The sequence below is a fragment of the Dreissena polymorpha genome, chromosome 16, assembly GCF_020536995.1.
Source record: "Dreissena polymorpha isolate Duluth1 chromosome 16, UMN_Dpol_1.0, whole genome shotgun sequence".
Lineage (NCBI taxonomy): Eukaryota > Metazoa > Mollusca > Bivalvia > Myida > Dreissenidae > Dreissena > Dreissena polymorpha.
In genome coordinates, this window is record NC_068370.1 from 29,241,231 (window position 1) to 29,268,111 (window position 26,881).

A 26,881-nucleotide genomic window follows, 5' to 3' on the forward strand; every position below is an offset into this window, starting at 1 on the left:
TTTGTACTGATGGATTAGTGGGGTTTTCTAAACCAATTCCGGGATCAGTCTATTTATGTCCTTATTTAAGGCAATCAGAAAATGTTGAAGAAAATGTTTTGTTTATCTTGAACCCTAACACTTGGAACAATTTTAATAAGTGAATTGTAGAAGGATTGGCATACAAATACTTCCTTATTGCCAGTTGTGTATGTATTAAACAAGTTCACAGAAAATCATCTCTAAAAACAGGAAACACTCTTATTTAGATGGCCATTATATATTTATCTAATTGGTGTAGCGTGTATGATTTAAAATCTTAAAATCAACAATTGTTATTGCTTTGTTTTGTTTCATTTTTATGCCCCCAGAACATAGGTTCTCGGGGCATATTAAAATCGCACCGTCCGTCAGTCAGTCAGTCCGTCTGGATTAGTTTCCGCTCAATAAGTCAAGAAAATATCATCAGATCTTCACCAAACTTCATGAAAATGTGTTAGGCTATAACATCTAGGTCAAGTTCGATAATCGGCCTAATTGACCCAGATACTCCTGAGTTACGGCCCTTGAATTATCGTAAAATTGGGGGGGTTTCTCGTTTCCGATCAATAACTTGAGCAAATGTCATAGGATCTTCACTAAACTTCATGAAAATGTGTAAGGCTATAACATCTAGGTCAAGTTCGATAATCAGCCAAATTGACCCAGGCACTCCTGAGTTATGGCTCTTGAATCATTAAAAAATTGTGTTTCCGCTCGAAAAATGCTCATAACTTCTATGTCGCTTTAGATGTAACTTTCATACATGTATTTGGTATGCATGTGTATATGGACAAGGCCTTTCATTACGCACTCAAATTTTGACCCCTTTGACCTTGAACTTAGGGTCCGCATTAAGGTTTCAAAATCTTCATTTAGGTTTCGAAAAAGCGTTTTTGGAGGCATAATTATGTCTTTCGATAGAGACAGCTCTTGTTGTTTATGTATTTTGTATCTTAAAATTATGAGCAATGAATAAATGAATTTGTGTGTGTGTGTGGTATTGTGAAAACCAAGGAACCTCCATTTCACTAACCAAATGCTTCAGAACAGTTCGGGAAAGCAAAGGGAAATAATTAATATAAATAGAAACTTCAAACATGTTTAGCAGTTTTACCATATATTACTGAATAAATATCTCAAGGGCCTTGACTTTTTATGCCTTAAAGCTAGGGAGCAATATATAGCGAATGGTCTGTCCATTATTCAGGCTGTTTGTAAGAGGTTAACACTATAGAAATTTAAAGTAGATTATCAATACCACTTGATACAAAGCTTTTATGGTCATAATACACCAAATAGTTTCCCTATATAATTCAATGTAAAAGCGACAACTTTGAGCGAAAATGAATGCAACATTTTGCGCATAGAGACCCCCATAACCATACCTTTTCTTAAAGGCCATTCTAAGCGGAATCGATTTATGCAATAAAAAAGATATGTCATGTACAATGCAAGAAAGAACTTTACACAAATCAAAATCGACTGTTTTTGCAACTTTTTTTTTCGGCCGTTTCTTAGTGGAATGTAACCTTTTCTAGTGCAATGGTTTACTATAGTCTTCAAGTGTATCATATTTCAGGGATTCAGAAGTGAACACCTATTCATGCCCTACCATTATCTCCGCAAGATAACACCTGAATAATGGTAAAAAGTGTAAAACATGCCTTCCTGTCAACTATGATATTTTTTTAGAGAGTACAGCCCTACATGAGGCGATCATTTAGTGTATTGTAACCTATAAGACAACGTTTACTGTTAACATCGCGAAAAATAAGCACTTCTCGATACTTATAAACCTATTTTCTATGTGCATGCCAATTTTCAGACCGATCTTTCACGTAGAAATGCTTGAAAATGCATTTTATTATAACGCCTGATAAGCCATGTGGCTTTCGCGTTCGGAGCTTTGATTTATAACGGGCGTTCAGGCGTAAAACGATTACCCTAAATAATTACAATCGGTCAAAATACTGGAATATTGTTACAAGCTATGTAGAAAAAGAAGTAAACAACTATTAAAACGTGTTCATGAGCTCTTTCAGCACAAATTGTTGCGATTTGAGATGCTCAAGACGAGTTTTTGTACATTTTTTTTCTTATTTTTCTCTGAAAACGTATTTTTTTCTTAAAAACTCACGATGCTCCTTAAATTCGTGAAACAAACGCATTTATTCCGTGAAATTTGCCAAAACGCATCATATCTCACTAAAAAAATGATGATTTTCTGTAAATACAGCTTCTTTGTGACTAGGCCTGGTTTTGCGTTAAGGTCATAATACACCAAATAGTTTCCCTATATAATTCAATGTAAAAGCGACAACTTTGAGCGAAAATGAATGCAACATTTTGCACATAGAGACCCCCATAACCATACCTTTTCTTAAAGGCCATTCTAAGCGGAATCGATTTATGCAATAAAAAAGATATGTCATGTACAATGCAAGAAAGAACTTGACACAAATCAAAATCGACTGTTTTTGCAACTTTTTTTTTCGGCCGTTTCTTAGTGGAATGTAACCTTTTCTAGTGCAATGGTTTACTATAGTCTTCAAGTGTATCATATTTCAGGGATTCAGAAGTGAACACCTATTCATGCCCTACCATTATCTCCGCAAGATAACACCTGAATAATGGTAAAAAGTGTAAAACATGCCTTCCTGTCAACTATGATATTTTTTTAGAGAGTACAGCCCTACATGAGGCGATCATTTAGTGTATTGTAACCTTATACTATCATGGATGTTAAAGTTAAGCACTTTCAACACCCATGTTCATGTAACCTAGCCTCATTTGAACCTAATGACATGATAATTTGACCAAATTTTGTACTTTGACCAACTCGGAATGTTCAGTATCTCAATAACACAAAATCATACCTTTTTTGTGTAACATCAATACTGCTTCCTACAAAGCTTTGATAGTTACATGGATGTGATCTATGAACACCCTAAACACACTGATAGTTACATGGATGTGATCTATGAACACCCTAAACACACTGATAGTTACATGGATGTGATCTATGAACACCCTAAACAATACTGCTTTCTACAAAGCTTTGATAGTTACATGGATGTGATCTATGAACACCCTAAACACACTGATAGTTACATGGATGTGATCTTTGAACACCCTAAACACACTGATAGTTACATGGATGTGATCTATGAACACCCTAAACAATACTGCTTTCTACAAAGCTTTGATAGTTACATGGATGTGATCTATGAACACCCTAAACACACTGATAGTTACATGGATGTGATCTTTGAACACCCTTAACACACTGATAGTTACATGGATGTGATCTATGAACACCCTAAACACACTGATAGTTACATGGATGTGATCTTTGAACACCCTAAACACACGCACATCGCCTTATATCATTTTGACCTTGACATTGACCTACTTTAGGAGGAATTCATTGAGTCAAACATTCGTGGTGAACCCAAAATGATGCCTTTTGTAAACATTAATGATACTTCCTACAAAGCTTTTATACTTACATTAATAGTGTTTTGGACCTATTCAAAATTTTCAATTCCTTGGTTTACCCAAAATGGCACATTTCGTCTAACATATAAACTGATTGGTACAAAGCATTGATACTTGCATGGAATATGATGGATGTAATCTATGAACACTATCATCTAACTCATCTCACCTGACCTCATTTGACCTTGACCAATTTTTGGACTTATTCAGAAGGTCAAAAGTCTTGTTAAAACCAAATTGAATGTTCCATCAATACTTATACTCACTAAACAGCTCTTTATAATTCCATCCAACTCCTAGTATACTTACATTACCTTCCATTGCTATTGACCTACATGTCATTTTCGAATAAGACTTTTTAATATGGGCAAATGAATAGGTAAGTTACTTACTAGGCTTTCATTTGGGACCTCAGCCAGTTTAAAGCAAATATATACATTTATACAATTTAAAATTCATCAATTTTTCTTGGCATTTTAATGCAACATATTATTTTGAATGGGGACTATAATATACAATTAATAAACAATCTTTATATGGTGTCATAGTTAAATATTGTTTAGTTCAAAGAAATATAAAATGAACATTCAACAAATTAGCACTGATTGATTAAATTTTTCATTTTTGTTGCAGTACCAAAATTTTTTCTATGTGTTTTATGAACAAATCTCCACATACTCATCGGTATTTCCAAACAGTGTACATGTTTTTGTACATGTAGGAATTTTCTGCTTTTCTAAAGAAAAATATTTGCGAAAGAACTAAACTCTTATTTTCTTTAAGTTTCTGGTACTACTTCTCAAGTGTTATTCTCGTTTTTAAATTATAATCCAGGCTTTAAATGTAGCCACTTTTCTGATGCCTTGAGATAGTAATTTTCCATTTGGGTAAGTATAAAGTTGCAAGCAATTTTCCCAACAAGGCAAGTTTAATTTTCAGATGGCTATTTATGTACCTGTTTCTCTTGCTTAGCTGTATGTTGTTTAACATTATTCAATTACAATATATGTCTGAAATAAGTTGAATGAAAAATAACAAAGAATACGCTGTCACAATTTTTCAGTTCTCATTTTATTGAAATGTTAAAGTTAAGTTCCTTTAGATCTCAGGTAAGCGCCTTAAGCCCTATGGCCCTCTTGTTTAATGGAATTGTTTGGGGCATTGATAAGATAAATTAAGTTAAATTAGCTTATAGTTTTTTTAATAATTTCGTTGATTATGTATGCAATTGAGGTTTTATTTTAGAAATGTATGTGTAAAAATTATACACAAACTTGAAAACAACTAATTTAAAAAAAAAAGAAAAATAGGAAAATATCACAGAAGAGTAAAATATTCGGTAAGAAAATTAAAAGACAGTAAAAATTTAAGGTTGTAAAATGAAAAATACTACATATGTATATAGAGATGTAACATTTTGACATATAAGATAATAATTGAGTAATCAAATAGATAAAATGTCAGATAATCAATACGTTAACCCTTTCCCCCATAAGAAGCAAAGGGAAAATGGCTTTTGCAACCAGCATAAAACCAGAACAGCCTGCGAATAACTCGCAGACTGTTCAGGTTTTATGCTGTTTGCTGCTCATCAGGAACTAAGGGTTGGAAATGGAACCTTTAAATTTGAATATAGTAAGAAAGATATTTAATAAATGTAACTTTTTATGGGACTACAAACACGTCAAAATATGCATCTAAGTGGTAAAGGGTTAAATACATATCTAAGTGGTGAAAGGTTAAATATGTATCTAAGTGGTAAAGGGTTAATACTTTAATATAAGGGTTATCCGCTTGCCAGGATCTCCCAAACTGTTTTCTGTGTTTATGTTATCAACTAACTGTACAGAAGTTCATTGTAGCCACTAGAAGTTAGACGTTTGTGACATTTTGCAACTTATCGCCCTGCAAAATATTGCGGGTAATTCCCTACTTCCTTGTTCACAAGTGTTTTAGTAAGTGGTCTCAAAAGTTAAGCAGGAGTATATTGTGGCGCATAGATTTTCATATATTGTGTTTACTAGAAAGGATACTAATCATCGAAGTCAAATTTGGCAAGTAGCAAGCAGTTGATTTACTTTTTCTTTCTAGTTATTAGCAACTGTAGAGTATTTCTTTTTGTTCTAGATTTAAAAAAAAACGGACACTGAGTTGTACTGGTTTAAAAGGGGGTTGGTAAAATGAATTGTCTGTATTGTTTGAGGTGTGTTAGTATAGAAACGTGAAAATTTTTGACATAATATACAGCCAAGACAAAACAGTTTTTACAAAAAAGGACAAGCAAGCAAATATTATGGCCACCCCTGAAAGAGTTATGCATTTTTTAATCTCACACCCCATTAAGTAATAATCTTGACCTATATGAGCTGTGCTCTGGGAAAATGGGGCTCAATGTATGTGCATAAATTATCATCCTTGATTAGCCTGTGCAGATCCGACTGGCTAATCAGGGATGAAAATTTCCACTTTTATGGAAGTTTGCGTTTGTAAGAAGTGATTTAAAACAAATGTCCAGTCAAGGCAGAAAGTGTTGTCCTTGAATAGCCTGTGTGGACTGCTTTACACACTTTACACACATATGCATTAAACACCTTTTCGCTCAGCGAGGGTCATATTTTTAGTGTGTGTATCTTGGCTGTTCACTTGTCATGTTATATCTCAAAATTCACACTGGTGCTCTTTTGATCTTCTTAAATTGTTTTCTTGTGATTTATGAACACATAATTCTCAATGTTTAAACTGAGCAGTTAAGAATAGGTCTTGAATATTTTATTTTAACTTCTTTTGCCGTAGTAAGAGAAACATTCCGTTTGCTAAGTTAATGTTTTTGCTTCTTCACTATTAGTTGGTAAAACAAGATATTGATTGTCCAGTGATTGATTTTCTTATTCAATCCGCTAAACAAAAGAATTCCCAGCGACAAATATAGTTAATTTTTTCCCCAAAATGAATGAACATCCTAAATTTGAAGTGACAAAACCCTCAATACATAATTATGAACTGTGAATTGTTCATAAAAGTTGATAATAATAAAATTACTATGTTTGCTTTAAGAGAGTCTCTTGCCTTTTAAAACTAAATTAAAGCAATGCCTGACAACATTTTCAACAATCACAACAACAATGACAACAGTATTTCTTTTTGTAGTTGGTTGCGTCTGAGGTTCTTTTATAGCCTGGATATAAAATGGAAATGAATGTATGGGAACACCAAATATTACTGTTGGAATTATTAATTATTGAATAAGCCTGCATGTTGTTTGCTATTTCAAATTACAATTATATCAATTATAAATAAAGGAAGTTGTTATCCCCACGCTTTTTGAAAAAAAGGTGGGGATATTGTGGTGATCTCCGCCGTCCGTCCGTCCGTCCGTCCGTCCGTTCGTCCGTCTGTCCGTCCGTCCTGGCCACTATCTCCTCCTACACTAAAAGCACTAGAACCTTGAAATTTACACACATGGTAGCTATGAGCATATGTGCGACCCTGCACTATTTGGAATTTTGATCTGACCCCTGGGTCAAAAGTTATAGGGGTTGGGGTGGGGCCGCGTCAGAAATTATCACTCATTTTTTTAGGTTATTTTACATTTACTTCTTTATTTCTACACCGATTCACTTCAAATTGATACTGGACCTCACCTATGACAATACGGTCAATCTCAACCATGCATGGCCCCATTCCCAACCCTGGGGCGCCCCGCCCACATAGGCCACACCCACCAAAAATTTCCATTTACTATAATTTTTTCATTTCTACACGGATTCACTTCAAATTGATACTGAACTTTTGTTATGACATTAGGGTCAATCTCAACTATGCATGGCCCCAATCCCAACCCTGGGGCGCCCGCCCACATAGGCCACACCCACCAAAAAATTCCATTTACTATAATTTTTTCATTTCTACACGGATTCACTTCAAATTGATACTGAACTTCTCTTATGACATTAGGGTCAATCTCAACTATGCATGGCCCCATAACCAACCCTGGGGCCCCGCCCACATAGACCACACCCACCCAAAATTGCCTTTACTATAATTTCTTCATTTCTACACCGATTCACTTCAAATTGATATTGAACTTCTCTTATGACAATACAGTCAATCTCAACTATGCATGGCCCCATTACCAACCCTGGGGCGCCCCGCCCACATAGACCACACCCACCCAAAATTGCCTTTTACTATAATTTCTTCATTTCTACACCGATTCACTTCAAATTGATACTGAACCTCTCTTATGACAATACGGTCAATCTCAACTATGCATGGCCCCATTACCAACCCTGGGGCGCCCTGCCCACATATGTCACACCCACCCAAAATTGCCTTTTACTATAACTTCTTCATTTCTACACCAATTCACTTCTAATTGATGATGAACTTCTCTTATGACAATACAGTCAATCTCAGCTATGCATGGCCCCATTACCAACCCTGGGGCACACCTATGTCAAACATTCGGCGTGGGGATACGCGTCGGCCTCTGCCGCGCCATTTCTAGTATGTGTTTTGGTTATTATGTTATATAATAATTCATTATATGTTTGGAAGCCACAGTAAAGATTTTCTGAGAATATGTGTATTTTATTAAACAAATATTTTACTATTGATGTCTCTTTTGTACATTTTTTGGCGAGGTATAAATACTAATATTTAAGCGTAGTAAACATCACAGCTAGAAAAGCTTTTCTAACTGAATGTAAATACTAGCAATTTGCATGTATACTTGACTGTATTATTTGTCAAAATGTATGGCCTCAAACACCATGGACTGGCTGTATGCAAATTAAAGTAACAAAATCACTTAAGTCTTGGTAATATGCATTTGGCTGTTTATTTGTTGAATAATTAAAGGACAGGTTACTTGTATGTAGGTTAATATTTTCAGACTACATAAAATACTTAAATTGTGGTATAAAATATGAGGACTGTTTTATTTATTTTTTCTGAAATTTTATTAAGTTTGTTACCTTCAAAAAGGTGAAACTAATATTTTCTTAAGGTTAAACATTAATGACAATGATTTATTTACTTCAATTAATCTAAACTTGTGATTTCAGATTTATAATGTTTAGTATATAATAATATTGAGTAGAGGAAAAGCTATTGCTACCTTTAGGCACATTTAATTGGTATATTCTCGCCAGTTTACACATTGAAGTGTAATTTAAGATCATTGACCCTTTATTGACATTTAACCTGTTTTCGGAAACATCAAGAAAGTTAGAGCCTTGTTCTGGGAAAACTGGGATAAATGCATTTATGTGAAGTGTCGTTCAAAATTAGCCTGTGCAGTCAGCTTTGATGGAATTTTTTGTTTAAAGGAAGTCTCTTCTAAACAAAAAAAAACAGTTAAGGCTGAACGTGTTGTCCCTGATTAGCCTGGGGAAAGTGCACAGGCTAATCTGGGACCACACTTTACACAATGCATTAAGCCCAGTTTTTCCAAAATGCGGCTCAAATTATTATTCGTACCAACAAATAGCGGAACTTGTTAACAGATCTATAATAGACATTTTTGTTAAGCTTCCTTCTAGTAGAGAGAAGTATCACTTCACTGTGGGATGCTTAAGATGCAGCTGCATTTAGAATAAAATCAATTATAAGGGCTGTTGAGGAAGTCTTCCTTATGTCCACTGTTCTCTCAGGTTGCCAATCTTTTAACCGTTGCTCAAAATTGTGTTTTAGTGTTTTATAAATTTTTGCTCGAATTGAATTTAACTTGCACCTCGATTTTACAAACTCATTAGTAGGAAATTTCTGATAAAAGAAAAAAATGTTTTTTTTCACTACCATGTTGGTATGCTGGTACCTGAATAAACTAACCTCATTTGAAAATCTCATTGAAAAAGCAAACAAACTTATTATACCACAACTAAGGGTGTCACGTTTAAACGTTTAAACGGTCGCGTTTCGTGTTTTGCTGAAAAAAGTTTACCAAAACAGTAAACGTTTAAACGACAGTCAATATCAATATAATAAATATTGGGGTGCAAAATTAATAACGTAGCCGACTAGCTGTACGAAGTATATCGATGACAAACTGCGAAACCGGGTACTTGTGGTAAATCTGGGCTACCGAATTCGGCAATAATTTATTTCTGATTGGTTAGCGTATGGCACAGACATGAACGGAAACTAACGGAAAATCTTCGCTACTTTCCGAAAATCTTACAACTTGGCAAAGAAACAGTGCATATGCCGCCATCTTGAAATATTTTAAGAGATTGATTAGCCAAGTCATACACTGCGGTAACATGTTGAAAAGCAATATTCTAACCAACTTATATATTGATAACGTTTTTGCTAGTTAACTGTTTTTTCATTTTCTGCGGTCAAATGATATACGCATTGTATTTCATATGCAAAATACGTGCATTTGTTTCGGAGTGTCGTTTTCGGAAACAGTATTTTTCATTGATTTTACATTATTTTCGAGGTTCTTTAAATTGTTTTTACAGAATGACGAATACACATGTGGTGATTCGGATGCTCTGTTTTATAATATTTTATGGTTTTAATATGATGTCATTGCGCGAATGGGATATGCACTGAATATTACTTCCGGAAATAAAATACTATTTTCGGTTTGGAAATGTGATGGTACTGATGCTTTTTAAACGGACATAGGGATACCGTTTAAACGGTAACGTTTCGTTTATTTCATTTCGTTTAAACGTTTAGAAAAATCTGTAAACGTGACACCCTTAACTACAATGAGGAGGTGGTATATAGCAGTTACTCGACTGTCAGTACGTCAGTTGGTCTGTAGATTTGTTAGCATTTAGTACTATAAGTTTATCGAGCCAACTAGTGGCACTTTTCTAATGCAATTGTATTGAAAATTACAATATTACAATATTTAATTACCATGAACTTGAGAGGTGCAAACACTAACGTTCGTAACGACACATACATTCCTGAGTTATTGCCCTTTAACATAGCTGACATAGCTGTGGCCCGGGTCATGTTGGTGGCATAGCTCTGGTTTCAAGTTTTTTAATATCAAATAAGATTAAAACTAAAATCAAATAATTAAAATGTACCACATTTTCAGAGAAGCAGGGCAGGTATTCACCAACCAGTTCTTAGACTTATGTCTAGACTAAGCATAAAGAAAATTCTTTAAATTGGGGTATATAAAAACTTTAAAAATTTTGAGTCAATCTTGTCATTAAACTCCTGTATCTGTTCATGTTGAATATTTTCATAATGACATAATTACCAGTGATAGCTTTTATATATTCAAACGCTGGTTGTATTTTTATTAGCTGCAATTTTATTTTTTATTCTGAAGTCTTGCTTTTATTTGTCTAAAATCAATGTTTGGTTTGTTTTGGACAGTGAAATGTAATAAATTGTCGATTTCGTTTATTTCATTGCCACCACAAATTATCTTTGTTTACTGTAACTTTAATTTCACTTGATTCTTAGGCATTTCATTTTCCCAACCATAATTTTTACATATCATACAATAGTTGTGGTCAGAAATTGAGTGTCACTCTGGGAAATGTGGGCTTAATGCATGTACTTAAGCAAATCCCAGATTAGTCTGTGCTGTGCGTATAAGCTAATCAGGGACTACAATGTCCACTTTTATTGAGTTTTTTGTTTAAAGGAAGTCTCTTCTGATTCAAAGTCCAGTTTAGGCAGAAAGTGTCGTCCTTCATAAGCCTGATTGAGGATGGCACAGGCTAATCTGGGACGGCAATTAAGTCAAATGCATAAAGCCCAGTTTTCCCAGAACATGACCAATATTTTTATTAGTACCAATTAATTAGTCAACAACAAGCAATACTGTTAAACAGAACTATAACAGCTCATTTGAGCTAATCCTTCTAGCAGAGATAAGAATCTATTCACTGCTGGTGTTATGGACTTTAAAGCTTGATACTCATCCAATTTTTAACAATTTTTGCTTTGTCTTTGCTTGTGTTTGTCTAAAATCAATGTGTGGTTTGTCATAGACAGTGAAGTCATATAAAATGTCAAGTTTTTTCATGTTATTGCCACCACAAATTATCTTTGTTGACCCTTTTTTAACTTGCCTGATTCTTAGTAATTTCATTTTTGCTAAACATAAGTTTTATTAGCCGGATTTTTTTCGAAAAAATCTCGGCTTATAGATTGATGTTGTCGGGCGGGCGGGGGGGGCGGGCGGGCGGGGGGGGCGGGCGGGCGGGCGGGGGGGGCGGGCGGGCGGGCGGGGTGGCGGCGTGCTCGAAAATGTTAAAGTTCTTATTTCATGGTATAACTTTGGTATGCTTGGACCTAGAGTCTTCAAACTTGACATGAAGGTTGGCCAGGATTAACAGATGACCACTGGTCATTTCAAGGTCATTCATTTGAAGGTCAAGGTCACTGTGACCTTCAATATAAAAAATGTTAAAGTTGTTATAACTTTGGTATGCTTGGACCTAGAGTCTTGAAACTTGACATGAAGGTTGGCCATAACTAGTTAGTAACCACTGGTCATTTCAAGGTCATTCATTTGAAGGTCAAGGTCACTGTGACCTTGAATGTAAAAATGTTAAAGTTGTTATAACTTTGGTATGCTTGGACCTAGAGTCTTGAAACTTGACATGAAGGTTGGCCAGAACTAGTAAGTAACCACTGGACATTTCAAGGTCATTCATTTGAAGGTCAAGGTCACTGTGACCTTGAATGTAAAAATGTTAAAGTTCTTATTTCATGTTATAACTTTGGTATGCTTGTACCTAGAGTCTTCAAACTTGAAATAAAGATTGGCCAGTACTAGAAGATGACCACTGGTCATTTCAATGTCATTCATTTGAAGGTCAAGGTCACTGTGACCTTAAATGTTAAAATGTTAAAATTGTTATAACTTTGGTATGCTTGGACATAGAGTCTTCAAACTTGACATGAAGGTTTGCAAGCACACTTAGATGACCACTGGTCATTTCAAGGTCATTCATTCTAAGGTCAAGGTCACTGTGACCTTGAATGTAAAAATGTTAAAGTTCTTATAACTTTGGTAGGTAAAAATGTTAAAGTTCTTATTCCATGTTATAACTTTGGTATGCTTGTACCTAGAGTCTTCAAACTTGACATAAAGGTTGGCCAGTACTAGAAGATCACCACTGCTCATTTCAATGTCATTCATTTGAAGGTCAAGGTCACTGTGACCTTCAATGTTAAAATGTTAAAATTGTTATAACTTTGGTATGCTTGGACCTAGAATCTCAAACTTGACGTAAAGGTTTGCAAGCACACTTAGATGACCACTGGTCATTTCAAGGTCATTCATTTCTGTGTAGGTATGTGAAAGCAAAACAATAAATAGTATTATTTCATCTAAGTTTATTTTCTTACATTTGATAATGAAATTGATGGAAACTTCAAACAATATGTTACTAATTTGCTAATAAAAAAATTGAGATCAAACTTTCCTAATTGTCAATTCAAGTTCATATTTGTGACCTTAAATGTTATTGTTGTTCATGTATATGCATGCATTCAAAACATAACACAAGGTTTGCTCATGCCTTGAAAAGTACTTACATTTCATTTTGACCTTTGAACAATATTTCAGTAATTTAAGTATTGCATTGACAAAAACACAAAAGGTACTTTCCTGTCATTTAAATCAAAAATCCGGCTTCAATGCGGTCATCTCCGACCGCGGAACTCTTGTATTCCATATAACTGTCACTCTAGAAAAATGGGGCTTTATGCATATGCGTTAAGTGTCATGCTAGTTTAGCCTGTGCGGTTAGTACAGGCTAATCAGGGACGACACTTTCTGTTGTTTTTTTTTCGGAAAAACCCGAGGTATTGTCGTGTCCGCCGTCCGTGTCAAGGTTTGTAAAGGTTTTTAACATTGGCTCTAAAATCAAAGTCCTTCCACCTACAACTTTGAAACTTCATATGTAGATGCACCTTGATGAGTTCTACACGCCACACCCATTTTTGGGTCACTAGGTCAAAGGTCAAGTTCACTGTGACCTCTAAAAAAAAAAATCTGACAAGCTTTCGCAGCCGAGCGTGGCACCCGTTATGCGGTGCTCTTGTTTTTTTTTATGCCCCCGGATCGAAAGATCGGGGGTATATTTTTTTTGGTCTGTCTGTCTGTCATTGTGTCAGTCAGTCAGTCAGTCAATGTATGTGTGTGGCACAAAACTTTAACCTTGGTTAAACTTTTATAACTTTTGCAATATTGAAGATAGCAACTTCATATTTGGCATGCATGTGTATCTCATGGAGCTGCACATTTTGAGTGGTGAAAAGTCAAGGTCAAGGTCATCCTTCAAGGCCAAAGGTCAAATATCATTGTATTTTTAGTTCCTAAAACTTTAACCTTTGTTAAAGTTTGGTCATTACTTTTTGAATATTGAAGATAGCAACTTGATATTTGGCATGCATGTGTATCTCATGGAGCTGCACATTTTGAGTGGCTAAAGGTCAAGGTCATCGTTCAAGGTCAAAGGTCAAATTTATGGCTTCAAAGCGGCGCAATAGGGGGCATTGTGTTTCTGACAAACACATCTCTTGTTTTTTTTTTCACTTTTAAGGAAGTCTCTTCTAGACCAAAATCCAGTCTATGCTGAAAGTCTAGTCCTTGATTAGTTTTTTAGGCACATGCATTAAACCCTGTTTTCCCAGAGCAATTCTCAGTTAAAATAATAGGGCTATGTGTAAAATAATAGGGCCATGTGTAAAATAATAGGGCTATGTGTAAAATAATAGGGCTTTGTGTAAAATAATAGGGCTATGTGTAAAAAAATAGGGCTATGTGTAAAATAATAGGGCTATGTGTAAAATAATAGGGCTATGTGTAAAATAATAGGGCTATGTGTAAAATAATAGGGCTATGTGTAAATTAATAGGGCTATGTGTAAAATAATAGGGCTATGTGATTTTGTCATCTTTTTGACCATCCTTGCATTAATTATTCTAATATCACTCCATTGGGTGAACATGTGCATGCATGTCTGAGGTGATTATGATGTTCCGAATCATTTGTTTGTCAGTGATTTATTGCATACGTTGAATGTCTTATATTTATTGCATGCATGGACTGTCTTATTTTGGTTGTGTGGTTTGCTAATAAGCAGTTTGAGTTTCATAAACAAATGTAACCACTGTATTACTAGTAATCTTGTGTTTTATTAACAAAAACAATCAGCTGTGGCTTGTGGTTCATTTGGCATTTATCTTCCTACTATATTAAATGAAATTAAAATTAAAAAAAAAAGCTGTTCACATGTGGTTAGTTGAATTATGTTGGTTTCATAGTCTGGATTTCAAATGGCAGTGAAACTCAGGAGAAAAAATATTGATTATGTTTGTATTGTTGTTGAATTGATTGATTGATTGATTGATTGGAGCAGTTTTTGGATTTCTTTGTATTAAGAATGGAAATCTTATGGTTGAATGGTGAGGTAAGGAAGTGTGTGATTTGTGATTATTATATAACATACTGCTATTTTATTTGTATTTGTTGGCATGAAATTTCATGATGTCTGAACAAAAAGATAAATTCGTGGACATGTGGATTCGTTGATTCGTGGATTACAGATTTTGCAAAAAAATATTTCATATTGCCACTGTAAATGATAATGATTTTGAGATATTTGATGATCACTGGGTCATTTCTCTTTTGTCAGATGTTTTACAGTCTCAGAAGGAAAATAAGAGAGCATAATTATGAACTGACAATGTGAGGGGAAAGGCTTTGACTATGTTTTTGAGGAAAACCAACAACACATTAAGCACATTAAAAAGTTTGCTACTGTTTGCTTACAATTCTTTTTACTTACCAACCAGGATATTCATCTTTGACAACTGACAATTCAAGTTGATGATCTAAATAGTATTAATACACATTATTTACTTGCTAAATTGCTCTGAGATATGAATCTTAAAGATAAACTAGATCTATTCAATCAAACCTTACTAGGAAGAGGGAAAATATATGATATTTAAACCTTGAATTATTGAATGCTTTATTGCACATTTATTCAAATATTACTGCATGGTGTTTTACCCTTTTCCTTGACAGCACTTATGTTACAAAAGACTCTTTATTCTATAAGCGTAGGGCATAATAAAAAATTGTGTTGCTTTAAATGGAAAATACCTGACTGTATTACAAAATTATATGTATTTCTGAAAATTAGCTAGTTTTATTAGCTCTGCTGTTTTCGGAGAAAACCCAAGGTATTGTCATAGCCAGCTTGTCGTCTGCCGTCCGGCATCTGCTGTTCGCAGTCCGCCGTGATAAAACCTTCATATTGGCTCTTAAATCAAAGTGCTTCCACCTACAACTTTGAAACTTCATATGTAGATGCACCTTGATGAGTTCTACACGCCACACCCATTTTTGGGTCACAAGGTCGAAGGTCAAGGTCACTGTGACCTCTAAAAAAAAAAATCAAAAAAATCTGAAAAGCTTTCATTTATTCAAAACTGCACCCGTAGCTGAGCGTGGCACCCGTTATGCGGTGCTCTTGTTTAATTCATTACAATGTGAATATCGTCACTGGTATTAATCATTCAGATATGCAATGTTAAGTACATCCCAGCTAATATTTCATTAATGTGGTCAGTGATTTTTTATCAGTCATGGTTTAAAACAGTTATTTCACTGTAAGAATCTATAACACTGTATTATGTGAATTGGGAATAAGACATCAATTTGGGAATAAATTGTGTTTTATCAAAAGTGCATACTATGCAGTTTTATATGTTGTATTTATCTAGTTTTACAAATTATAATTAAAACATATACTTGCATATATAATAGCATCATTTAAATTGATTTTTCTTCAAAACTGGATTTTTTATTAATTAAAAAAAAATCCTCATGAAATGAAAGTGTGTCCATGCCGCGAAATTGGACACAGTTTAAAAATACACTTTAAATAATAAAAATTCAATCACTGTTAATGAAAAAGTCATGGAAAATTTCATATTAAGCTTAAATTATAGATAATATATTACAAAAATATATGTAGATCATGAAATGAATAGTTTTGTTTGAGAAAATGACCAAAATGATGTCCATTCCCAGTTTGATGTCTTATTCCCAATTCACATAATATAGTGTTCTATGAATTTTAAGAACAATTGTGGAAATGGTTGAGTGATCACATCTTATCAAAAGCAAAACAAATGCAAATAAAATGGTTGCAGATTGGCATATGATAAACAAAGAGTGTGTTCATTAACAACCAGTGATAATGGATTTCTGGTTATTTGGTGTCGAATTCTTGCAGTCATGGCGTCAACCAAAATATTGAATGTATTAATAGATAGAACGCAATTCACATGGAAGTTTCAGGTCTATTCCATTTAACCCTTTCCGACTCACATGCAAAGGGAAAATAGCTATTCGCAAACAGCATACAACGAGAACAGCCTGCGAGTAATTGCAGCCTGTTTAGGTTTTATGCTGTTTGCTGCTCATCAGCATCTAAGGGTTGGAAATGAAGCCTTTAAAACTTGAATCTAGTAAGAAAGGTCTTTATTTCAATTAAACTTTCTGAGGGACTACACATGCGTCTAAATACGTATCTAAGTTATAACGGGTTAAAGAACTTTGGTTCCATAGTCATATTGTCACATTTGCATTGCCTTCTTTTCATCTTCCTTATTTCAGAAAATGTGTGAACATGTATTTATCATTTTCGTGGTATTATAATAACTGCCAAATTATTAGATATATATATATATATATATATATATATATATATATATATATATATATATATATATATATATATATATATATATATAGTTTAAACCTATTTATTTTAGCTCTATTGCATCGAAAGCCTAAGGCTTATTTGAAATGCTTTTCCTTGGACTAGAACCAGTACTTGGTGGCTTTGTGGGATATCTTAAGAACGCTCCTACTGTTTGGATTCGAACCAGCTGTGACCTGCTGATCTCTAGGCGGACACCATATCCACTATGCCACAACAACCCTATTAAGCCAAATTAGGCCATGATATTATGTAGTTGTAAATGTGACACAATGCTGAACAATATGGCAGCTCATAGCACATACATCTTAAGATAAATGATTTTATCCAGATTTATGTCATTTATTACTTCTGTATGGTACACTTTTTGCTACTGATCAACCACATCTTTCCACCTTTAAAAAAGTTATTACTATAATAACCTGAACAATGGACTGAATTTACTCACTAATAATTATACAACTAATATAATATAGACTTCCCATTTCTATTTTCAGATATTCATAGAGAGTCTAGAAAGGAAAGGAGAGTAACCATAACCATAATTCCAAAGACTGTAAAATGAACGAATTAACCTTGTGAACTCTTGAAACTGGCAAAAGTCTGAAGTAACGCTACAACCATGGGGTGTTGTCAGTCGAAACCCAAAGACTTGACCCTTACGGATATAGGCAAAGATGCTGAGACAAAAGGGGGCCGAAGGAACAGCTACAGTAAGGACCCAACCAATCTCCCGACCACCAGAACTGATGGTAATAGTAAAAATGTTTGGCCAAATTTACAGGATTCAGCTTTCAATTTTTTTAAGGCATTCTATTTTAACCTAATATGTTTTGACCTGAATGCTTAATTCTGAAACTGAAGGTAATCCAGTTGAAATAATACTGAAATTGTACCATTGTGTAGGAGTTTGTTGACTGACTTTGTTTGTTTGGAAAAAAACATGATGCTTCCCTTTCATGTGAACAATTGTGTCACTTCCAGGTTTTAAGTGAATCTTTTCTTATGAAGACATTTTACTATTGCCAGGTGATAGTTCTAGTATGGTTTCATAGTATAACTATAGCATATTAATATGGCAAATATTATTTTCCTGTTCAATATTTAGAACTTGGAGTGCAATATATATGGATATACATATATATATTGATGCGGCAAGGGTTTTTACCAACAGATAAGCTGGTGTTTCCAAAATGTACTGCTTTTGAGAGTAAATCTTTTATAATACTGCGCACAAAACAAAGTTGTTAGGGTGCAATACTGGTTTGAGGTTTTTCATCTGTTGTTGTTGTTGTTGTTGTCAAGACTTCAGATTTTCTTGTTTGAACTCTATACTATCAAAGGTGAAGACTTGACACTTCAAAGATAGATAGATCTCATTTTTCATCGACTTTTGTCATCGTATTGTAGTCCATTGTGCATCGACCATCGTCTACATTTTACTTTTTAACACGCTGGAGGCAGCATTTATACACACAATTTTCATGAAACTTGGTCAGAATTTTTTTAAGTATATCTTGGTAAAGTGTTAAACTGGGTCATGTGGGGTCAAAAATGTCACTTTGTCATATTATAGAAAAAGCCTGTGAAAACTCTGGAGGTCAAATTGATTGCCCTATCTTCTTGAAACTTGGTGAGAACATTTGTTGTTATGATATTTAGGATCTGCACATACAAAAAATGTATGACTCATATGAATATTCAGAAGCACAACCAGGCATTTTGGCAAAACGGCTACATACCCCAGGTGCTGAAGCGTCCGATCATCGGGGATATGAATGATTTTATGGTGAGCTGGCCCTTAATGTAGTGAAATGATCACATGTAAAATTTTAAATAAAAAAAGAACATAACAAAAACAAAATTAATTCTAGGCTGTGTTAAAGATGATTGTTGTTTGTTCAAAAACATGAATGCCCATGGTTGGGCAAGTTTTATTAATTAGTCTTTTTTTGAAACCTCATGAACATTTCATGCTCTGAGCAGTTCCTTGGGGTCTGAAGTAAACACATTATGGCATTTGGTCTGCTTGTTTGAATAGTTTGAATCACTTTGTTATTGCATTTGGCCCACTTGTTTGAATAGTTTAAATCACTGTGTAATGGCATTTGGCCTGCTTGTTTGAATAGTTTGAATCACTGTGTAATGGCATTTGGCCTGCTTGTTTGAATAGTTTGAATCACTGTGTAATGGCATAAGGCCTGCTTGTTTGAATAGTTTGAATCACTGTGTATTGGCATTTGGCCTGCTTGTTTGAATAGTTTGAATCACTGTGTAATGGCATTTGGCCTACTTGTTTGAATAGTTTGAATCGCTGTGTAATGGCATTTGGCCTGCTTGTTTGAATAGTTTGAATCACTGTGTAATGGCATTTGGCCCGCTTGTTTGAATATTTGTAATCACTGTGTAATGGCATTTGGCCTGCTTGAATAGTTTGAATCACTGTGTAATGGATTTGGCCAGCTTGTTTGAATAGTTTGAATCACTGTGTAATGGCATTTGGCTTGCTTGTTTGAATAGTTTGAATCACTTTGATATGGCATTAGGTCAACTTGTTTGAAAAATATCTCTGATATTAATCTTTTATAACATTACATGAAGAAATCTTTATTTAACAAACATCAATACCATTAGATGACACAAAATGATTATAAGGTGTTATTTTTATCAGTAAACATTGGTCAAAATCTTGTGCACGTCAATGTGTGATATCACTGGTCTTAACGCTGATATATTCATCTAACCAGGAAGTTGGCTCGATTTCAAAACATGTGCGCTAATTTATCACTCAATGTACTTTTTACAAGATACCACTATCTATTGGAATACCATATTTTGCTTCATCTAGGTTAACCAGAGGAATTATATTTATCTTGACTCGAAAGTTTACATTTTGATCAATAAAACTCGCAGTATTTTTCGTACCTAAATTTACAGGGCCTGCTACTGAAAATTGCTATATCAGTGTTATATAAGAGACAATTTCCCTAATTGTGCACTCAATGAAATTGATGGTTACAAACTTCGTTTTTTTACTCAAAGGACACGGCAGCCACACACCCTTAACCCAATTAAGCCTAGTGGACTTTCCCATCCTTCTAAATTGGATCAATTTATTTCCAACATTAGGGATGTCTAGTATATTTATTTCTATATTTAGAACATTTCTTACAGAAATTAATTTAAGCAAACAGCGTAGACCCTGATGAGATGCCGCATCATGCGGCGTCTCATCTGGGTCTGCGCTGTTTGCCAAGGCCTTTTTTCTAGACGCTAGGCATAAATGGGTTAAAAACAGGGCAAATGTGCACGAATTATTCCCTTCAGTAAAACATATCAGGACTTAGGCAAGAATCAAGGAAAGTTTTGGAAACTTGAACAAAAGCTGTGAAAACTAATCCAAAATTTAACAATTAAAATGTATATCTATAATAGCCCTTATTAAATGCATGCTATGAAAATCACACAATAAATGTATCATATTTATTTAAAATAATAAGGCACCATGTATTATGTAGACAATTTTAATGCTACAAATTTAAGGAAGGTGGCCATACATTTAGTTGCTGTAGCACCACTGTACACTAATTCTACTGTTAATTAGACAATTATTATCAAGGAAAATCAAAGTCTTAATGGGGGCTACATCAGTTAATTTGACTTTGGAATATCCTGTAGGAAGTTAATTTATTTTCATCTCATGTAAACACGAGTCTGTGCAAATGTGGTTAAATCGAACATGCATTATGTTTTTCATTAAAATGCATACTGACCAAAATAATTCATCAATTAAGTGGCAATTTAAGTGAGAAGGCGTAATTTAAGAATGAATTGTGGGTTTGTATGTCATTTTTTGGAACTAGGCACATCAGTTTTAAGAATTGTTTTACATTAACATAATTTCTACAGCTTTATTTCCTTAAAGGAAGACATATATGAGTATATCAGATGACTAGGATGTCACAAGTGTCCTGAAGTATTGTGCACAGGGCCAATCTGTGGGCGTATGAAGATAGGATGATACTGCAGTACAATTTATATGTGTGTCTTTCTTAAGTGGAAATGTAAAACCTCAAAGGTTTTTTATGTATACTAGCAAAACATAAACGCCACAATAATTATCAACATATTCCCCAAATTATCGAGGAAAAGCATAACAAACGCTTTATTATTTTACCAATTTCAAATGATTATTATCAGCAAATGAACCACAGTTGATACATCTTTCTTTGTCAGGAGTGTTATTTAATTTTTTTAAACATAATTCATACATTATAATTTCATTTACATCAATTATTTTGAAAATCGTTATTTCACCAGACTGTGAACGAGTCACTTTAATAGTTATTTGAGAATTGCTAAAACTTATGTTGTTGTTGTCTGTGATTTTTTTTGCTTTTATTTGTTACAGCCTGTGCCATTTAAATTGGGAAAATTAGCGCGATAAACCGTGAAATTGGGAAAAATAGCGCGATAAACCATGAAATCGGGAAAAATTAAGAATTATAAATATGAGTATAAGTAACAGAATTAATATTGTTTTTAAGTGCATGTTCAGGGGGTTTTCTAGCCATTTTGAGAAAAGGAGTCTGGTGAAATTGGGATTATTTTTTTTAATCAATAAAAGTGGCAAATTAGGGAATTATTTAGCGACAAAAAGGACTAAATTAAAAGTATATAGTTTGTTAGATGTTTAAAAAAAATAAAGTTGAGATCTAGAGTTAAGAAATCATAAGACACTAAATCTTTCTTAAAAAAAAAAAAAAAAAAAAAAAAATTCTTGGGAAATTTGGATTTTTTTTGGGAAATTTTGGTCAGATTTTTGAGAAAAAACGTGGAATTTTGCGATTGGGAAGCAGCCGAAATTCGACTGTAATTTTGGGCAAAAATAATCACTGGTTGTGGCAATTTTACAAAAGGACATTTTATTACCTTAAACACTGTATTATGTGAATTGGGAATAAGACATCAAACTGGGAATGGACATCATTTTGGTGATTTTCTCAAACAAAACTATTCATTTCATGATCTACATTTATTTTTGTAATATATTATCTATAATTTAAGCTTAATAAGCAATTTTCCATGACTTTTTCATTAACAGTGATTGTATTTTTATCATTTAAAGTGTATTTTTAAACCGTGTCCATGCGCGGCATGGACACAGTTCATTTCATGAGGATTTTTTTTTTATTAATAAAAAATACAGTTTTGAAGTTAAATCAATTTAAATGATGCTCTTATATATGAAAGTATCTGTTTTAATTATAATTTGTCAAACTAGATAAATACAACATATAAAACTGTATATTATGCACTTTTGATAAAACACAATTTATTCCCAAATTGATGTCTTATTTCCAATTCACATAATACAGTGTTCTTAGTTTATACCTAATTATTTTAACTCCATTGCATTGAAAGCCTAGGGCTTATTTAAACAATTGGGTCTGTTTTCTGGGTGTAACAATTGCTTGGTGTCTTTTGGGGAGATCTAAAGAACGCTCCCACAGTGGGGATATCAACCTATGACCTTGTGGTCTCTAGGCAGACACCATATTCATTACATTTACCAAGCAAGCCCTACTTCAAGCCCGAATTCTTATATTATTACTTGATTACTTACAGAGGTTGTTCCTTCCTAGAGTACTAGCATACTATTTATTCGTTCCCTTTCAAAGAACCCATACGTTGGAAAATTCTGATTATCAGGAAGGGATAAACAGTTTCTCGAATATTCTTGTTCTTATATAATTGTAAGCCTTTTAAACTTTAATTGAGATCAGGAGGGACTTCTCCCGGAGGGTGGTGAGACACATGTATACAATTGTTAAGCACCAAAATTAAGCATCAAAAAGAAATTCCTGTTATATTTGTTTTAATGAGAATCTTTGTACCTGGTGATTTCATAATTTAAGAAGTGCAAGGCATCTTGAGCGGGATAATTATTTTTTGTTTTGTTCTTAAATGACAAAAGAATACATTTAGGTACTATGTTACACCATAACATTTGTTTCCTCATAGTCACATTGTTGCTCTGACAGTTATACAGACTACCATTGAACCTTGACAGCTTACTCTTAATCTAGACCCTCTATGCATAAGTTGTTAAAGAGAAGGAGGAAGTCAAAAACAATTCAGATGTCTTTGATTTCCCTCTTTCTGAGTCAAACATTCTCTATGCAATTACAAGTATTATTGGTCACTTGAATAATAACATAATGACGAAGGTTTTCAATTGCTTTTGTTGTTATTATGCCCCCCCTTCGAAGAAGAGGGGGTATATTGTTTTGCACAGGTCGGTTGGTCCGTCGGTCGGTCGGTCCGTCCACCAGAAGGTTTCCGGATGATAACTCAAGAACGCTTAGGCCTAGGATCATAAAACTTTATAGGTAGATTGATCATGACTGGCAGATGACCCCTATTGATTTTCAGATCACTAGGTCAAAGGTCAAGGTCACAGTGACTCAAAATAGTAAAATGGTTTCCGGATGATAACTCGAGAATGCTGAGGCCTAGGATCATGAAACTTTATAGGTAGATTGATCATGACTGGCAGATGACCCCTATTGATTCACAGGTCACTAGGTCAAAGGTCAAGGTCACAGTGATTGGAAACAGTAAAATGGTTTCCGAATGATTACTCAAGAATGCTTACGCCTAGGATCATAAAACTTCATAGGTACATGATCATGAGTGGCAGATGACCCCTATTGATTTTCAGGTCACTAGGTCAAAGGTCAAGGTCACAGTGACAAAAAATGTATTCACGCAATGGCTGCCACTACAATTGACAGCCCATATGGGGGGCATGCATGTTTTACAAACAGCCCTTGTTTTGTTTAATTTTGTTGTGATTTCAGAACAAATGAGATATCAACTTGCAATGGTTTTATTTTATTGCAATTTGTCTTCCTAAAGATTTACTGGTTTTTGTGTTTGTACAACCCGATATGAAGTAAATGGGATATACTGGAATCACCATGGACGTCTGTCCATCCATCCATCCCTCTGTCTGTCTGTCCCTTGACAAAAATTTGTATTAGGCATTCTCCAACACTGCAATGTTAAATATTCAAACATGCAAGGATTGTTCCTTATGACATGAAGTTGAGCATGTGTGATTTCACGCAATGGCTGCCACTACAATTGACAGCCCATATGGGGGGCATGCATGTTTTACAAACAGCCCTTGTTTTGTTTAATTTTGTTGTGATTTCAGAACAAATGAGATATCAACTTGCAATGGTTTTATTTTATTGCAATTTGTCTTCCTAAAGATTTACTGGTTTTTGTGTTTGTACAACCCGATATGAAGTAAATGGGATATACTGGAATCACCATGGACGTCTGTCCATCCATCCATCCCTCTGTCTGTCTGTCCCTTGGCAAAAATTTGTATTAGGCATTCTCCAACACTGCAATGTTAAATATTCAAACATGCAAGGATTGTTCCTTATGACATGAAGTTGAGCATGTGTGATTTTTATGGTCTTACATTAAGAATTACAATAGTTATCCTTTTTCATCTTAAAATTACTGGAATTATTAATATTTATTTTGTTAGCTCACCTGAGCACAACGTGCTCATTGTGAGCTTTTGTGATCGCCTTTTGTCCGTCGTCCGTTGTGCGACGTCAACATTTGCCTTGTTAACTCTCTAGAGGCCACATTTATTGTCCAATTTTCATGAAATTTGATCAGAAGATTGGTCTCAATAATATCTTGGATGAGTTCGAAAATGGTTACGTTTGCTTGAAAAACATGGCTGCCAAGGGGCGGGGCATTTGTCCTTATATGGCTATATATGGCTATAGTAATATCTTGTTAACATTCTAGAAGCCACATTTATTGTCTGATCTTCATGAAACTTGGTCAGAATATTCATCCCAACAATATCTTGGACGAGTTCGAAAATGATGCCAGTTGGTTCAAAAACATGGCCGCCAGGAGTTGGGGCATTTTTGCTTATATGGCTATAGTAAAACCTTGTTAACACTCTAGAGGCCACATTTATTTTCCGATCTTCATGAAACTTGCCCAGAAGATTTGTCCCAATGATATCTTGGATGAGTTCAAAAATTGTAAACTTTGCTTGAAAAACATGGCTGCCAAGGGGCGGGGCATTTTTCCTAATATGGCTTTAGTAAAACCTTGTTAACACTCTAGAGGTCACATTTAATTTCCGATCATCATGAAACTTGGTCAGAAGATTTGTCCCAATTATCTCTTGAATGAGTTCGAAAATGGTTTTGGTTGCTTTAAAAACATGGCCACCAGGGGGCGGGGCATTTTTCCTTATATAACTATATATGGCTATGTAAAACCTTTTTAACACTTTAGAGGCCACATTTTTTGTCCAATCTTCATGAAATTTGGTCAAAGATTGGTCTTATTGATATCTTGGATGAGTTTGAAAGTAATTATGTTTGCTTGAAAAACATGGCTTCCAAGGGGCGGGGCATTTATCCTTATATGGCTCCAGTAAAATCTTGTTAACACTCTAGAGGCCACATTTAATGTCCGATTTTCATGAAACTTGGTCAGAAGATTCATCCCGATAATATCTTGGACAAATTTTAAAATGATGCCAGTTGGTTGAAAAACATGGCTGCCAGGGGGCAGGGCATTTTTCCTTATATGGCTATAGTAAAACCTTGTTAACACTCTAGAGGCCACATTTATTTTCTGATCTTAATGAAAATTGGTCAAAAGGTTTGTCCCAATAATAACTTGTTATCTCAAGTGAGCGACTTTGGGCCTTTCAGGCCCTCTTGTTTACTATAGACTTCACTTACTTGGAAAATAATATACATCCCAGAGCTATTGATGTAGCGAACACCTCTTGACTGGAGTGCAAGTCCATTATCCCTATGGTGGCCTTTATTAGTTTGTTTATATGCTAGAGACTTCATGTTTTATCCATCCAAGCTAAAAGTTTGTTGATGATCATAAAATCTTTCTAACTTGCATGGTTTAAAACTATCTTAAAGTTCTTCATGTTTTGAACTCAGGTTTTTTCTGTAAGTCGATTATTGAATAAATTACAACTGTCTTCATATTGGGTCATTCTGGATTATGGGCATTAATAATTTCTGTCTCAAATTCTAATTTGGGTAGTTAATTAGTCATTTACCTCATATGATCAAATTTCTATTTTTATGCTCCCTCAAAATTTTTGGGGGTAGCATATAGTCGCCGCTTCATCGGTCTGGGCGTGTGTCCGTCCGTCCTTGCACAATTTTTGTCCAGGCTATTTCTCAGCAATGAATGACCGGAAACCAATTAAACTTTATGTGAAGCTTCACTTCCAAGAGGAGATGTGCATATAATCAGGCGGTTCTGGTCGGATGATTTTTAGCTCATCTATTTATTTTTTTAATTATGAGCTATTGTCATCAACTTGGCGTCGGCGTCCGGTTAAGTTTTGCGTTTAGGTCCACTTTTCTCATAAAGAATCAATGCTATTGCATTCAAACTGGGTACACTTACTTACTATCATGAGGGGACTGGGCAGGCAAAGTTAGATAACTCTGGCTTGCATTTTGACAGATTTATGTGCCCTTTTTATACTTGGAAAATTGAAAATTTTGGTTTTGTGTTTAGGTCCATTTTATTCCTTAAGTATC

General features: G+C 34.5%; 1 protein-coding gene across 9 annotated transcripts in view; it reads left to right on the forward strand.

Moving 5' to 3' along the window:
* LOC127861532 (tyrosine-protein kinase SRK3-like) overlaps positions 1–26,881 on the forward strand; it is a 100,052-nt gene that overhangs the window by 16,526 nt on the left and 56,645 nt on the right. For 6 of the 9 annotated variants that reach the window (XM_052400115.1, XM_052400113.1, XM_052400110.1 and 3 more), the window contains exon 2: positions 17,750–18,004. In XM_052400115.1, coding sequence (XP_052256075.1) covers positions 17,875–18,004 — 130 coding nt within the window. In that variant the 5' untranslated portion in view covers positions 17,750–17,874. Of the gene's footprint in view, positions 1–5,433; positions 5,574–17,749; positions 18,005–26,881 lie in introns of those variants that run through there. The other 3 variants (XM_052400111.1, XM_052400112.1, XM_052400118.1) reach the window with 3 other exon arrangements.